The sequence below is a fragment of the Numida meleagris genome, chromosome 10 (genome assembly GCF_002078875.1).
Source record: "Numida meleagris isolate 19003 breed g44 Domestic line chromosome 10, NumMel1.0, whole genome shotgun sequence".
Classification (NCBI taxonomy): domain Eukaryota; kingdom Metazoa; phylum Chordata; class Aves; order Galliformes; family Numididae; genus Numida; species Numida meleagris.
Window position 1 is genome coordinate 569,965 of NC_034418.1, and position 14,235 is coordinate 584,199.

A 14,235-nucleotide genomic window follows, 5' to 3' on the forward strand; every position below is an offset into this window, starting at 1 on the left:
ATAAGGGGTGGCGGCTGGGGCCGCCGCCATCTGTGCGCCATGGCGGAGGCGGAGGAGTTGTCTCTGTCCCTGTTGGTGCGCAGCCCCGCGCGGCGTCACCCCGACCTGCGGCTCCGCGCCGCGCCCGCCTGGAGCGTAGGGCGCCTGAAGGCCGAGCTGCGCCGCCATGCCCCCGGGGCGCCGGTGAGGGCGGGGGAGCGGGCGGGCGGGCGGGCTGACGCAAGGCCTGAGCGCGGTTGCGGCACCGTGAGGGGAACGGGCGCGGCGGGGGGGGTTGGGTTGCACGGGCTCGGGGTTCCGCGTGGGTCCATTGGCAGCTGCGTGTGCTCACAGGAGGTGGTAATCCCTTTCTTTGCTTTCCTTTAAGGCTGAGGAGGAGCAGAAGTTGATCTACTGCGGGAAGCTGCTGTTGGACCATCAGTTACTGCACGAGTTCCTGCCCGGGGTAGGATCGCTGCTCCGTCCTGTGCTGAAACACTCTGGCAGAGGGGGACTTGTCTAATGTGACTGTGTGTATCTCTCAGCAGGAGGAGCTGCATGCTCTGCACCTGGTCTACAACCTGAGGACTCCTGCAGATGCACCAGAGAGCAGTGCAGAGGTACTGAGACCGAGTTACAGCACTGTGATCAGTGCTGAAGCTGCTTCCTGCTAATGCTGTGGTACTGTTGGTGGTTACTGTGTGAGCATGCGTTTAGATTAAGCTCTAAAAATCTAATGGCTTGTCAGTGCAGATTTGCATGGCACCTGTTAAGAGGTACCAAGGGTTAAGGTAGTTGTATTGTGCTGCCTGGAGGAACACTGCTATCTGGTCAGCTCTGTTCTGCTTAATAATACAGGGCCTGTCATAGGCAGGCTTTCCCGGATAGAGGATGACGTGGCTGGTGGGGGCAGCTCTCATTGCTCTGGTGGTGTGTGGGGAAGGAAGGACGTAGTTGAAGACGTGTTACCTGCCCTTTAGTGACTCAGATGGCAGAGGGGAAGTTTGGTGGCTGGTCTCCTGACTTACTGGCCCAAAGCGCCAGTGTCCAAACTCATTTCTTACTTCTAAGTGTATGTGCTAAAGTAAGTAGAGGTGTTTATGCTGCTTGTACTGAGCGGTTTCAACTATTCCTGCCCATGTTGCCAGATGTGAGTCACCCTCTGAATACTACGCAGCTGTTTCACCCCAGAATTACATCTGTAATCTGTACCACAGATGGGTGTGCAGGCACAGACTCGTGGTAGCTGATAAGTTGGTTTGTCTTGAGTAGAGATCCCTTAGTTCCTTTTTCTAGTTGCACTTCTGTAACCAGTTGGGACCTGCATGGGGGTAAAAGAACTTGAAATGCCTCTAACATCATGGTGTTTTATGTACAAGTGACTATTAAGGGGCTCTATTTTAGAGATGGAGGTGCTTGTAGCACAGGATTAAGTGCAGTGTCAGGGTTGTGGCACCTGGGGGAACGTAGTGCAGAACTAAGTGTGTGAGATGGGTTACAGTTCCTCTAAAATTAGAACTGTGTTCAGTGTGATGTAATTGTTTGCATGAGATTTGCATGGTGTTCCGAACCATCCCTCAGGTAATGATGGTTGCCTCTAGGTTAAAGCTGCTCAGCCGAAGCTGATGACAGAAGCTAGTCAAGAACCAGCTGCTGCTTCCTCAGATAGTGTGAGGCTGAGGTGCTCTCCTGGTCGTCAGGCAGAAGCAGGTGTCAGGTAAGTCCATCACTGATACCTTCACAGTGTTGGTCTGCTTGGGCAGACTGTTGTGTGCCAGCCCCTGATGCCGTGTGTTAAGACATCTGCACTGGAGAACAGGCCAAAGGTGCTAAGGCTGTATAAACTCCAATGAATGTGGCACTCCTGCAGTAGCAAGTCTTGCTTTTATTTATTTGGGCAGAGATATTTTTAATACTCAAGAGGGAAGAATTTTTGTTTCAGTGCAGGAAATAGCAGAAGCCAACTAATGTCCTGTAACCTCTTGTGGTTTTTCTGGTATTTAACAAATGTGTTTAAATTTTGCACAGGCCCGAAACACCTCAGCATCCTTTCCAAGCTGTGCCTCCAGGGTTTTCTGCTTACACAACCTACAGCATGCTTCAGATGTCCTGGCTTCAACAGATCTATGCAAGGCAATACTACATGCAATAGTAAGTCTTCCTGAAGCTGCCAGTGGGAAGTAGAAACTGTAATAGAAGGAAATGCAAAAGAGGAAGGACTGCCAGTATTCCTACAGTGTAGTCAGAAGACTTAGTGCTCTGCTGCTGTACTGTTTTTCTGTAGAGAATTTAATACTGCTATTCAGCCTTTGCTTGGTACTGTATTTTGGCTGCTGAAAGAAGCCCACAGATGGGAAATCTTTTGCAGAGATAAAGCCAAGAGCTGTAGCAGCCTTCCAGAACACCTTCAGATTCATCAAATAATTTTTTTGTTAAGTTATTTTAAACATGAACATATGTGGTTTGACCTGAAGTCACGTAACTGTTGTCATAGGCAGAGCCAGAATTTGTGTTTTGAGCCCTTGTGGAGCACAACCTTTTCCTTAATTGTATGTGATCTGACTTTGTGGTTCTGAACTTCTAAGGTGGGCAAGTTCTCAGTGTCTCTTCAGCGTGAAAAGATTCAAACCATGTTTGTCTGGTTTTCAGCTTGGCTTCTACTGCTGCATCTACTGACCCATCCCACACACGGCGTTCTCAGGAGATCCCAGTGACACCCCCAGCTCCTCTCCCTGACCCATTTCCTGCACAAAACCAACCTGGGAACCAGAATGCTGCTCCGCAAGCTAATGTGGTGGCCAACCAGAACCTAAGGATGAATGCCCAGGGGGGTCCCCTCATGGAGGAAGAGGAGGAGGGTGGCAATCGAGATTGGCTGGACTGGCTCTACTCTGCGACGCTGTTTTATGTTTTTGTCAACATTGTCTATTTCTACTCCAGTGTCAGCAGATTCCTCCTGGTTATGGGTGGCACTGTTCTGATGTATCTGTAAGTGCATAGTGTGGATATTCAGTGTTGCCAAATGTTTCAGTGAAGTGCTGCACTTGGGGGGGGGAGGCAAGCTTTCTGATGTTAGAACTCTGTTGGACTTTGTACCAGGAAAAGGTGAACCTCTCATCTCACCCTGGTATACCTCTGTGTTTAGCAAAAGTATAATTACAGCCTGTGGGTTCAGAGTGGAATGGATAATTGATGGTGAATTATCTTGCCCCTTTTTCTGTGCTAAGGTTTCTGGTGTAGTTGACTTACCTTTTCGGAAGACTATTGGAAGCCAAAGTAGCTCTGAGCATAAAGCCCCAGCAATTCTGTGAAAGTCCAGTGAAACAATTGACAAGTGCTTGAAATCTTGGGACAGGGCCTTGCATCTTCTCTAAGTCACATAGCAATGTGGGCTTTTCTGTTACCTTCTCAGGAGAGAAGACAAAGCTTAAAAAAATGTGAGATCCTGAGTTGCTTTTGAGCCTCTCCAGAGGCAAGAAACTGGGGATGAATCTCTCACAAGTACAGTACAGCCAGCCCTCAGGTGGTATTTTTGGGGTGTCTGACAGAATGTCCACTCACAAATTGTTTGATCACCAGTGAGATAGTAGATGCAGGCCTGTGAGTTCCTGTCAGTAGTGTTGGAGTTGAAACTGCAGCAGCTTAAAAATGCACTTCCTTCTATGCAGACTTGATAAAGCAGTTAGCCTTCTTTCTACAAGTCCTTAAATGTATTGTTGATAATTCCCAAGTGCAGTGTTGTTGAATTGCCTTGGAGTGGTGTGTAACCAGTGTTAACACAAATATATTGGCTTTCCCAGGCACCATGTTGGATGGTTCCCTTTCAGACAACGACGAGCTCAGCCTTTCCCAGATAACATTCCTCCTCAAGCTGCTGTCAACCAGGACCAGAACAATAACTTGCAGGTATTGTACTTTCTAAAACATGAGCATGAAGCACAATGAAGTTTTACTGTTTATTAATTATACAAGTAGCAAAAACTTCTCTGAATTTTTATAGAGAAGCATCTTCTGTGTTGGAATAGTTGGCAGCCTGCTTCCTTTTGTGGAGTACTTAATGTGCTGCACATTATCTTCTAGTTGTTAGGAGCAGGAGAGTGGTCTGTTACAGGCTGTGCCAGTTCTGTAACTGAACTCAGGTCTGAGTACGTGAGCAAGCTGAGTCCTGCATTTCCAGTGACACTTGGGGTTGCTGTCAGTGTTTGCTAAGTTAATTAGCTGTGCAGGAAGCACCTGATCAGATAAACTATATATGCATCTGTCCTAAGCAATATATTCTTCTTTGGTTGTTGGGGGTTACTTCAGTACAGAAGCGCTGTGTTGGTTTTGTGTTCTGACAGTGAAATTCAGTAACAGTTCAGCTTAGCACCTGATTCTCACAATGCATTTCTGCAGTCATTCTCACTGGATGTTCTTTCTTTCAGCAGGGAGGGAACGCAGGTGGAGCAGAGGAACCCGAGGCCCTTCCTGATGCGGTACAAGTTCTGCCAGAGCTGCCCCAGGCCAACCCATCCCTTATGAGCACAGCATGGCTGTTTTTCAAGACTTTCTTTGCATCCCTCCTTCCAGAAGGGCCTAGGCTGACCCGCAACTGATGTGGCACCATTTGCTTTTGTGGGACATCAGTGAGCTCGAGTCCTGACCAAATCAGATGCCAACCCCAAAACAGGATTGAAAATGTGTGGTGTTTCTCTGGCCTTCACTGATGAAGCTGCAAGAAGCCTTAAGTTGTTGCAATACAGATGCAAGGTGATTGCCCTCATTCCAAAGAACTTTCATCCGTAGCATTTATTGGGTACCTATGTAGAGGCTTGGCTTTGTAAACTTGTGCACTAAATGCACAGGCTCTGAGCACGTGTGCAAAGATGTTAGAGAAGCAAATTGCTTCTTCTGTGCAATGTGATTCCTGTTGGAATGTTTCAAATGCTATTTAAATTACACTGAGTGTAGTATCTTCAATTGCTAGATAAGCATTAGCAGGTTTTTAGGAAAGATCTATTGTTAAATTGCTTCAACAATATTTTAAATTTTCTTTGTAAATATTTTCCTGTGAATGATGCATTGTGCCATTTCCTTGGCAGAGGGGGGAGCTGGGGGCAGTGACCGCAGCGGAGCTGCAGGTTTCAGATTGCCCAGCTCAAGTCCTTCATATTCAAGACTGACTTTTTTTTCCTCCACTTCCAACTGATGGGAGAGGAGCCAAGTGCATTCAACTTTAATCATCAAGAATTTATGCAAGACTTCAGTGTACTGCATTCAGGTCTAAAATCAAGGCAGACTGAGACCTGTATTCAATGTAGATGCATTTTGACTCTAGAGCAACTCTCTTGTATTCCTTTCCTTTAATTTCTAATGTGGTTAAGGGCTTTGATTCAATAAAATTTGCACTCACTTATCTATACTTGTATGTGCTCTGTAGCAGAGCGTGTTATGTGCTCTGAACTTCTTCAAATTGAAAAGCCATGGGGTTTTGGGTCAATGTGGGATAAGACTTAATGGCACCACCACCAACCTCTGGTTATGGTGCAAGGAAAAGCAGCTCCAGTGGACAGGCTGGCCTTGTGCAGGGGGCAGGCTGATATCCCTGTGCTGCCCTCGGGGCTGGTTACTCCAGGGCAGTGATGTTTGATGTTTGTGGCACTGTTGTTGGAGGTGGAAATGGCCTGGCCCTTCCTTTCCTGCAGGAGGTCAATGCCCGGCAGTGCCCTGTCCTCCCCTGCTGTGAAGGAGCTGGGAATGGCTGAGAGGTATTGGGGCAGAACACGGCTCTGGTGCTGGGCTCTTCTGTCCTTAGCCCCTTTTTGAGAGGAACTTAGGAACAGGAGGGAGATCAGTTTTTTACAGGGTCTGGTAGTGATAGAGCAAGGGGGAATAGCTTTAAACTAATGGGAGATGTAGGTTAAACACCAGGAAGAGATTCTTCACTCAGAGTGGTGAGGCCCTGGCACTGGTTCCCAGAGCTGTGGATGCCCCATCCCTGGAGGTGCCCCAGGCCATGGGTGGGCCCTGAGCTGGTGGGGGGCACTCAGCCTGCGGCAGGGCTAGGAACTAGGTGCGCTGGAAGGTCCCTTCCAACCTCAGCCATTCTATGATTTACTCACAAGGGCTGCTCTGAAAGTAATGCCCCTTTTTTTGTGCATTGGCCCACAATGTCAGAGGCAGGTGTAGGTGCAGCAATAGAAGTTGAACCTTCCCACCAATATTCTGTTATGTGGTGTTGTGCAACAGATGGCAGCAGAGGGGCAGTGTGACCAAACAGCACCTGACGTAGAAGTGCATATGAAGCAAAGGTGTCACAGAATCATTAAGGTTGGAAAAGGACTCTAAGATGATAGAGTCCAACCATCGACCTGTCCCCACCGTGCCCACTCCCAGCAAGGCTTCCACGCCAAGACTGCTGCTTCCCTGCCCAAAGCATGTTTCTCTGCAGAGAAACCACCCTAGAAACATCCCTCCTCCACTCAAGAAATGGCCTTTTTGAGAGGCTTAGTCTAAGTTTCCATTCCGGAATGGAATGGAATGGGCTGAGGATGCCCGGATTCCCCGGCGGGTCGCTGACCGGCAGTGCTCCCGCGGGTACTGGAGGCCGTTCACTTTCTCAACTCAGGAAGAAAACAAAGTGCAGGGTGGGGGCTGCCGGACGTGGGCTCCTGGAGGAAATGTGCTCACCCCTTGGCTGGGGACAGGAGTGCCTCGCCCAGTGCTCTCGCAGCACCCCAAGATCTCGCCTTCGCCCATGAGACTGATGGCCAAGGGAGGCGGTTTGTGGGTCTTGCTCTCCTTTGCCCTGCAGCTTGATTGGTGATGGGTCCCAAGGTGCAGGGTTTGGTGATGTGCAGGGCAGGTGTGTGTGAGGAGCGGGTTTGAGTTTGTGTTTCTAAGGTTTCCTAAACAGATTTGCAGAGAAATGGGGATACAAAGCATGGAAAGTATGTGCAAAGAGCAAATGCTGGACGGGCTGGAGGCAGCGTGCAGGCCAGGCTGCTCCCTGGACTTTCTCCTACTTCACATCCCACGTTCTCCTCTCACTGTGATGCAGTGCACTCCAAGTTACTGCGGCCTTGGCAGCTGCGGGAGGAAGACAACATGCGACCAGACAGGGCTCAAGGAAACTATAGAAAGATTAGGAAATGTGTGATGGGTTTTGATAAGTGGAGGAAGCAGGTCACGTCCTGCTCAGGGGTATGAAAGCAGCCCTCTCCATGCTCGAGAACCAGCTGCTCTTGTTGGCACGCTCTGCTTCAGCCAGGGATGCTCTGGGCTAGCGGGATGAGGCTGGGGACCGCCAGGATCTTGCTGATGCTCATCCATGCAGCAGCAGCCTGCGAGTTCGGGCCAGTCCCATACAGAGTCACTGGGATCGTCTGCAGGATGACCAAGCCCGCGGCGTTGCTATGTAAGTGCTGCTGATTTATTAATATCTATTTGGGGGTGCAGGTTGACCCATGAGCATTTGTATCACCTGTGCTGAACAGGAACAGCTTCCCAAAGGAACTAGATGGGAGCCAGCCTTTCTCCTCTCTGCAAAGTTTTACCAGGGTTCCTTGTTGGGGTGGAAGAGCTGGAGAAAACCAGTGCTGAGTTTCCTCCCTTGCTGCAACCTCACCTCCTGGGGTTGGTCTGCACAAGGGGAGAAGGAGGGTGTCTCTACTACCATGGTTTGGGGTTTTATTGTGAGGGTTTGGGGGGCTCTGCACACAGGGAGGAATTAGTGCTTCTGCAAAGGGCGGTCACAGCTCAGTCCCAGCCCCATGGATGGTGGTACATGCAGAGAAGGATGTTGGGCTGAAGTAAGAGAAGGGATTTAAGAGGGAAAAAAACCCTGTACAAGGGAAGATATACAGCTGAGGCTGGTATGGGCTGGATAGCTTTAGGAAAACAGGCACAGAATGTTCAGTCTCCAAAGGTTTTCTTCGGAGACCCAGCAGCTGACAGTGGTATGTGCAAGCAGCATCAGAGCAAAGCGCCCAGGTAAAGCCAACAGCTTGTGCAGTGTGAGGACAAGCACAGCCTTGCCTAAATTGGCCCCAGTGGTGTGGTGCAGGTGAGCCATGTGGCATTTTTCAGTGTTTACTCAGAAGCTGCTTCCTAAGCCTAATGCAAATGCCTCTGAAATGAAATGCCACTGCAGTGCTCCAATCCCAGGTGCGGGCTGACCTCGCAGCCAGGAGATGGCACTTTGGTACCTTTGTCCTTTCTTTCCACTGCCAGTGAACCAGGAGACAGCACAGCTCATTCAAACGGCGTTCAAGAGTGCCAAATTCCCAAACATCACAGGGGAAAGGTCCATTCGGCTGCTGGGCACAGTGGCTTACACGCTGGCCAAGTGAGTACTGCTGCACTTCCACACCATGGGAACAGAACGAGATGGGGAAGGGAGCTTTGAGCCAGCGATTCCCGGTGAAAGCAAAGATAGATGCACGTTACGAGCCGTGCCTCTCAGACAAGTAATCTGTGTGTTAAGGTTGAGGCTGCCGATATGTTTCTTAAGGTCCTTATAGACCAGTCTCTGAAGGCCAGGAGGGAAACGCTGTGCCCTGGGCTGCTCTTGTGGCCACGGTCGGTAGATGGTGCCACGCGCTCATCGTGCGCACAACCAGCAGTGAGCACGGCGCTGCTTGGGTGTGCTGCCTGCTAAGGACAGCTGGGTCTCACGGTGTCACTCACAGGACAGCTATTTGGGGGTGACAATGGCAACGGTGCAAGCATAGGGTGGGTTTCCTGCTGTGGCTGTTACTGAAGAGGAGCACTGAAATGAAGCTGGGGTTCTTTCGAAGCGCATTGCTCTGTATTCCCAGCTTTGAGGGCTGGCCACAAGCCAGGTTCTCATTGCTTTTAGCATACAGGTCAGCGACTTGTCCATAGAGCAGAGTGAGGTGGAGCTCAAGGAGAATGATGCCATCGATATTTCCATCAAAAACGTGACGGCCTTCTTCAGAGGGACCCTGACTTATGGCTACGCAGGGGCCTGGTTGTAAGTACCTGAGGGCCGAGCACTTATGGCCTTGTGGTTGGGGACAAGCTGCTCCCACGTGCATGTGCTAGTGCTGAATGTCCTCTCTTCTGCCCCTTCAGCCTGCAGCTCTTTCACTCGGTTGATTTTGAAATTGAGTCTTCCATCGACCTCCAGATAAACATAAAACTGTGTAAGTATCAGCTGTTGGCCACAAGCCATGGGGAGCAGCGGGTTGGGCTGTGGGCATCTGATGGCACGTGAGGCTGGAGGTGTTCTCCGCTGTCCTGCACACATGGATTGGGGACAGCTGTCCCCAGCTGTCAGCTTTTCTCTTTCTTTTGTGCAGTGTGCCAGGAGGAGCATGTGGCTGCCGACGCCTCAGACTGCTACCTGTCCTTCCACAAGCTGACGCTGCACCTCCAAGGAGACAAGGAGTGAGTCTGTTCCCCTGCAGCCAGGGGCCCCCTGCTCAGCCACCGCTCCTGCTGCGGGGCTGCTGGCTGCCCCTGACTGCTCCCATCCCCGCAGGCCGGGCTGGCTGAAGCAGCTCTTCACGGATTTCATCTCCTTCACCTTGAAGTTTGTGCTCAAGAGAGAGGTATGCCTGCAAGATGATAGCCACACGTTTCAGTCGCAAGTAAAAGGAATCCACAAAACAAGGCGGTGCTGACACAGGGTGCTCCCTTCCTCTTGTAGGTGTGCAAAGAAATAAACTTCCTTGCCCAGGTGATGGCCAATTTTGTCCATGAAATAGCAGGTAAGTACCCATAGTTTTCTCCTTGTTTCCTTTACGTGCAGCTTTAACATTTGAGTCCTAGCAGGACAGCAACCACATCCGTTAAAATAGTTCCTCAGAAATGTGCATGGGATCCCCACAGCAGCCAACAGCAATGGCGGGGTCAGCACTAGCACTCCATCCTAGTGCGTGTTCCTTTTACAACTTCCAGGTCACCTTCTGCAGCAAATCCTAGTGGTGCACGCTGCAAGCTCTGCTTATGGTGGTATTTTCAATGTAAGGCTTCTGTGCTTTCTCCCGGCAGAAAATTTTGTCCGAGACGAGGCTATTGGACTTGATATCTCCCTTGCGTCAGATCCTTTGATTAAAGCAAATTACCTAGAATCACACCACAAGGTAAAGTAATGCAGGCTGCTCGAAAACCGAAGGTTTCCTACCCGTGGTGTTTGCTCTGAGTTGAGCAGCCCTTCCCCCTGCCACCAGTGCTGGCAGATGCAGGTGTTGACATTTTGTCCTGTCTCCCTGCTGCTTGTCCTCGCCAACACAGTCGCTTTCCTTTTCAGGGCCTCGTCCTCTACAAGAACTACTCTGACGTCCTCAGTGACTCTGTTTTCTCTCCATCGCTGCTGTCTGAATCCCGAATGCTGTACTTCTGGGTGTCCGAACACATCCTCAACTCCCTGGCTTCGGCAGCTTTCCTAGATGGGCGCCTGGTGCTGACCATCAGAGGGGAGAAGCTGCAGGTGACTTGCAGGGGTGGTTCCCCGGTGTTGCATGCGCACCTGGTCAGAAATTGGTACATTCATAGCAAGTACACACTAGCAGGTAGTGCTATGCCTGAGAGGGACAACATCAGCTGATAGAAAACTTGTCTTCTGAGTCGTAAAGCAGTGTCATTTTTCTGTGGTACTCGGAAAAGTGGTGGGTTCAGGAGGAAGCATGCCTCTAGCTGCAAGCCACACGTGCATGTTCTGCCACAACCAGGCTGGCCTGAGGCTAACCATAACTTCCTTTTTTTTTTTTTTTTTTAACAACCTGTTTCTGCTTTGTTTCTGAAGGCGCTGTTTGAATTTGAAGACACAGAAGCGCAACAGAAGGCAGTGCATTTGGTAAATGTTGGTCTTAGTCACAGCATTTTGTGTCCTTCTCTGGACAACTTAAGAGTTTTGGGTCGGGCTGGTGGAGAAACCAGGGGCTGAAGGAGAGTCTGCTGTGCTTTTCAAGCATTTCTCCACCCTCTACGTTGACACAGATTCCTTGAAACCCAGCTGAGCTGTTGGCTTCTTGTGACATGGGGGAGGAACTGGGAACAATAAAGGGGATGAAACTGCATGGGAAGTTGGTATGAAATTGGGAAGCGGTATGACAAAAGCCTGACTTCCGTTGTTCCTTATTTGATCAGATTTTCCAAGACAACTCCTACAATGACTCTGTGGCCAAGGTGTGGAGTCTTGCCCTTCCAGAAATCTCCGTCCAGCCCGAAGGGACAGTTGTAAAGTCACTGGTAGCAGTGGAGATCAGCATCTTTCCCCCGGGAGAAGAGCCCTTGACAGTTCTGTACATGGAGAAGGTCAGTTCTTGCATCTTCTGGCTGCCAAGACCTTTGGACGGGTCGCTGGTAATATCTGGAGATAAAGCCAGAAAGCATTCAAGTCTGGATTATAGAAAGAAAACCAGAATATCCAGATAAGAAGTCCTTGCTGTAAGGCAAACGGCGTTATGTCTGTTCGTCTCTTTGCAGGAAATCACAGTCACTATCCAAGCTGCCTACGCAGAAAAGAAACTCATTTTTCACCCTTTGGATTCCAGGTGAGTACTGGAGTTTCTTAGGTATTTCACTGCTTCATTTAGCCCATGTCTGAAAGCAGTACAGTGAAGATTTCTGCATCCCCTATTGCTGTTTTCTCCCTTTTTCCTTCCCCTCAGGATAGAGTTTCAAGTCTTTAACTGCACAGCTGATCCAAGTGGAGTAAGTCCTAAGCATGCGTTCTCTAGGCCATCTGTTGCTAAACTACAACTTCAAAACCTTTCTGTATGAACTGTATGGCTTTCAGAATGACCAGTCCATACGAAACTTCCTGCACAAGATGATCTCAGCTGTTGGGATCCCAGAAGTGATTTCAGGTGAGTTTTCCCTTCAGGGCAGTGCCGAAGTACTCTATAAAGCACTTATCATCAGTTCTAAAACAATTTATTGAAGAAGTACACTAATATTTCCCACATCATGGTGGTGGTGGTGGGGGGGGAATAGAATTACACTTTTCATGTTGCTGATGTGAATTTCTGCTAGAATCTGGGAAATGGGAAAAGAGACACCTTTGTGAATGGCTGGGATAAGGGAAAGGGAGTTTTCTGACAGGCTGACGGCCGTGGTGCACTGAGGCACAATTAGCTTCGGGCAAGATAATGTCGTAGTGCATGACAAGCAGCAAGCCAGAACGGCCATAAATAACTGGATGGTTTTACCGATTCTGTAGAGATCGAGCCAGCTTTAACCTCACTGATGAACAGCAAAGGGCTTCATTTATTTGAGATTAAAAATCCTGAGATCGTCACAAGAAAGGTAAGCAGAGTTCAGAAACACTTAGCTCTTAAAGCCTTTTAATGGGACTACGATAATACCAACATAGCATATAATACTAAAATAATACCTTTTTTCCCGCTGCCTTTTTAGGGATACCTAATTGTACAACTTGACTTTAGCTTCCCAAATCACATGCTGCTTAACTTTCTCAAGAAAACGTTTTAGAACTGGTCTCTTTGTACAAGCAGATTGGGTATGTAACAAAATACAAGTTTATTTGAATTAGCTTCTGCTGAGTTTTGTTTTATTTTCCTGAGAAATGCTCCAGTTTCCGTGCAAGTGTATCTCCACTGAGACTTTTCTCTGCAAAGGTCTTGAAGTCTGTACCTCTGCTATGTCAGGATCTTTAAAGGAGATCCCAAGGATCTTACAAGTAAGAGTTGAATTCTTGAAGGCTGTGGACACTGGGTTAATACTTGGAGCTAGGATAAAGAGGCTTTGCCCACCTTCTGGCATCTCTCTTGTGTGGCTGAAGATGTGAATTTGGAGAGCAGTATACGAACACAGGGACCTTGTATCCTGGGTACACAAAACACTGTGTAGAGCTGTGGGCAAATTGTGCTCATGTTGTTAAGCAAACTTGACAAAAGTAATAAAAGCAATAAGGAAGCCAAAGAGATTACGAGAGAAAGTGTAAGTATCTATTCAGACAGCAGGATCCTGTTCCTTCCTCCTCATTTATCTGAAGGGGCTCAGCTCTTTTACTATATGGCTTCATCCTTCCCTTTTCAAAAAATTCAACATTTTGCTCGGAAGGGAGCTCAAAATGCCAAATATAAGAATGTAGAGGTGATCACATTAGCAAAGGCAGAGGGTGACATTCTCCTCCACAAAGCAGACTGAAGCGTGTCACTTTCACCATGACCTAGGGGAGGCTGGGAGCAGGGCAGCCCCGGCTCTCAGCTTCGGTGGGCACGGGGCTTGCTCCCTTGGCGTAGCTGTGGGAGTTGAACCTGCTCCTATCCCACCCCCAACACCAGAGGCCACACAGCTCCCCAGTGCTTCCTTGTCCCACATGAAGACTGTGTGACAGGCTGAGGCTGGGGAAAGCCCTGTCCCAGCCTGGTGTGGAAAAGGAGACCTTCTCCATTTGCCAACTTTAGTTTGCTCCACGGCCGAAGGAGCACTGGGCTCAACCAGCTGCCTCCGCAGCACATAGGGGGCTGAGAGGTGTGACATTGCTGCCTTGAAGCAGCACAGGTTCGGAGCCGAGCTATTGGAGAGGATCCCAGCGTGAACAGAGGGGTCCCAACAGCCGGGACAAGGCGATGGACACAGCCACCGAGCCGAGGCTCGCCGTGCGGCCCCTGCCCAACATGGCGGCGGGCGCTGAGGGGGCGCGCGGGCGCGGGACGGGCTCCAGGCAGCGCCTCGCGGGCTGTCGGACCGCGCCTGGCGAGGAGCCGGCACCGCGTACCACGTGCTTTCCCGGCAGAGCCGTTCGCAGCGCTGCGGTTTCACTTTTGGAGCAGCCGCGGCGCGGCAGCCGTGAGCACCTGAGCTGCGGCCGCGATGGGGGCGCGCCGGGCCGGGCCGACGCTTGGGTGAGTGCCGCGGGTGGGCCGTCCCGTGCCCCGGGGGGTGCGTGAGGGGCTGCGGGGCCACCTTCCTCCCCTGTCCCTCCCTCCTGCGTGGGGCTGTGCGCTCTGCTCCCCTCGTGTGAGCGGTGCGGTGTGGCCGTGAGGGTGGAGGAGCTGCGCTTGGCACCTCCAGAAGGCTTCGGGCTGCGGGTGGCCGGGGGCTGGTGGCCACCGCGTCCTCTCAGTGCGGTCACAGCGTACGGGTCCCCCAGAGCGGGGCTTTGCGTTGAGGCACGCGTGTCCCTCTCGTGACTCGCGTCCTGTCATCCCATTGTGGTGGTGTCTGTGGCCGAAAAGTTGTGGGGCAGGTTGCTGTGGGCGCCCAGCACGGCCCTGTGGTGGTTTGGTGACCAGCGTGCTGCCCTGCCGCTCGCTTTCTGCTGTCCCACACGTTGGTCGG

The 14,235-nt window shown here is 50.4% G+C and overlaps 3 protein-coding genes across 6 annotated transcripts in view; all 3 read left to right on the forward strand.

The window, feature by feature from the left end:
• On the forward strand, nucleotides 17–5,378 carry HERPUD1 (homocysteine inducible ER protein with ubiquitin like domain 1). Of its 2 annotated transcripts, none has more exons than XM_021408055.1 (8): nucleotides 17–183; nucleotides 368–445; nucleotides 525–599; nucleotides 1,581–1,696; nucleotides 2,008–2,130; nucleotides 2,629–2,967; nucleotides 3,780–3,885; nucleotides 4,404–5,378. In XM_021408055.1, exons 1-8 carry the CDS (start codon nucleotides 40–42, stop codon nucleotides 4,572–4,574), a joined length of 1,152 nt encoding a protein of 383 aa, XP_021263730.1. In that variant the 5' UTR covers nucleotides 17–39; the 3' UTR covers nucleotides 4,575–5,378. The 2 variants fall into 2 exon arrangements, with proteins under 2 accessions (XP_021263730.1, XP_021263731.1); XM_021408056.1 differs by having other exon boundaries at nucleotides 528–599.
• Nucleotides 6,192–12,480, forward strand: CETP (cholesteryl ester transfer protein). The gene is made up of 16 exons (XM_021408050.1): nucleotides 6,192–7,375; nucleotides 8,191–8,305; nucleotides 8,819–8,953; nucleotides 9,055–9,125; nucleotides 9,282–9,369; nucleotides 9,464–9,533; nucleotides 9,632–9,692; nucleotides 9,976–10,067; nucleotides 10,235–10,414; nucleotides 10,730–10,780; nucleotides 11,074–11,241; nucleotides 11,413–11,480; nucleotides 11,598–11,640; nucleotides 11,726–11,795; nucleotides 12,149–12,234; nucleotides 12,346–12,480. The coding sequence occupies exons 1-16, from the start codon at nucleotides 7,231–7,233 to the stop codon at nucleotides 12,418–12,420; spliced, it is 1,518 nt and encodes a 505-aa protein (XP_021263725.1). The 5' UTR covers nucleotides 6,192–7,230; the 3' UTR covers nucleotides 12,421–12,480.
• The window catches only part of NLRC5 (NLR family CARD domain containing 5), a 38,372-nt gene continuing 37,822 nt past the window's right edge, over nucleotides 13,686–14,235 (forward strand). For 2 of the 3 annotated variants that reach the window (XM_021407982.1, XM_021407983.1), the window contains exon 1: nucleotides 13,689–13,799. The gene's annotated coding sequence lies outside the window, so the exon portion shown is untranslated. Of the gene's footprint in view, nucleotides 13,800–14,235 lie in introns of all 3 variants that reach the window. The other variant, XR_002442055.1, reaches the window with a different exon arrangement.

Excerpts from the sequence above, each read along its gene's own strand:
- HERPUD1 (XM_021408055.1), top strand. The coding sequence starts at position 40 with ATGGCGGAGGCGGAGGAGTTGTCTCTGTCCCTGTTGGTGCGCAGCCCC. Across the intron at positions 1,697-2,007 it reads CAGGCAGAAGCAGGTGTCAG|GCCCGAAACACCTCAGCATC; the intron begins GTAAGTCCATCA and ends AATTTTGCACAG. Across the intron at positions 3,886-4,403 it reads ACCAGAACAATAACTTGCAG|CAGGGAGGGAACGCAGGTGG; the intron begins GTATTGTACTTT and ends TCTTTCTTTCAG.
- CETP (XM_021408050.1), top strand. The coding sequence starts at position 7,231 with ATGCTCTGGGCTAGCGGGATGAGGCTGGGGACCGCCAGGATCTTGCTG. Across the intron at positions 9,126-9,281 it reads CCAGATAAACATAAAACTGT|TGTGCCAGGAGGAGCATGTG; the intron begins GTAAGTATCAGC and ends TCTTTTGTGCAG. Across the intron at positions 12,235-12,345 it reads CTGAGATCGTCACAAGAAAG|GGATACCTAATTGTACAACT; the intron begins GTAAGCAGAGTT and ends CTGCCTTTTTAG.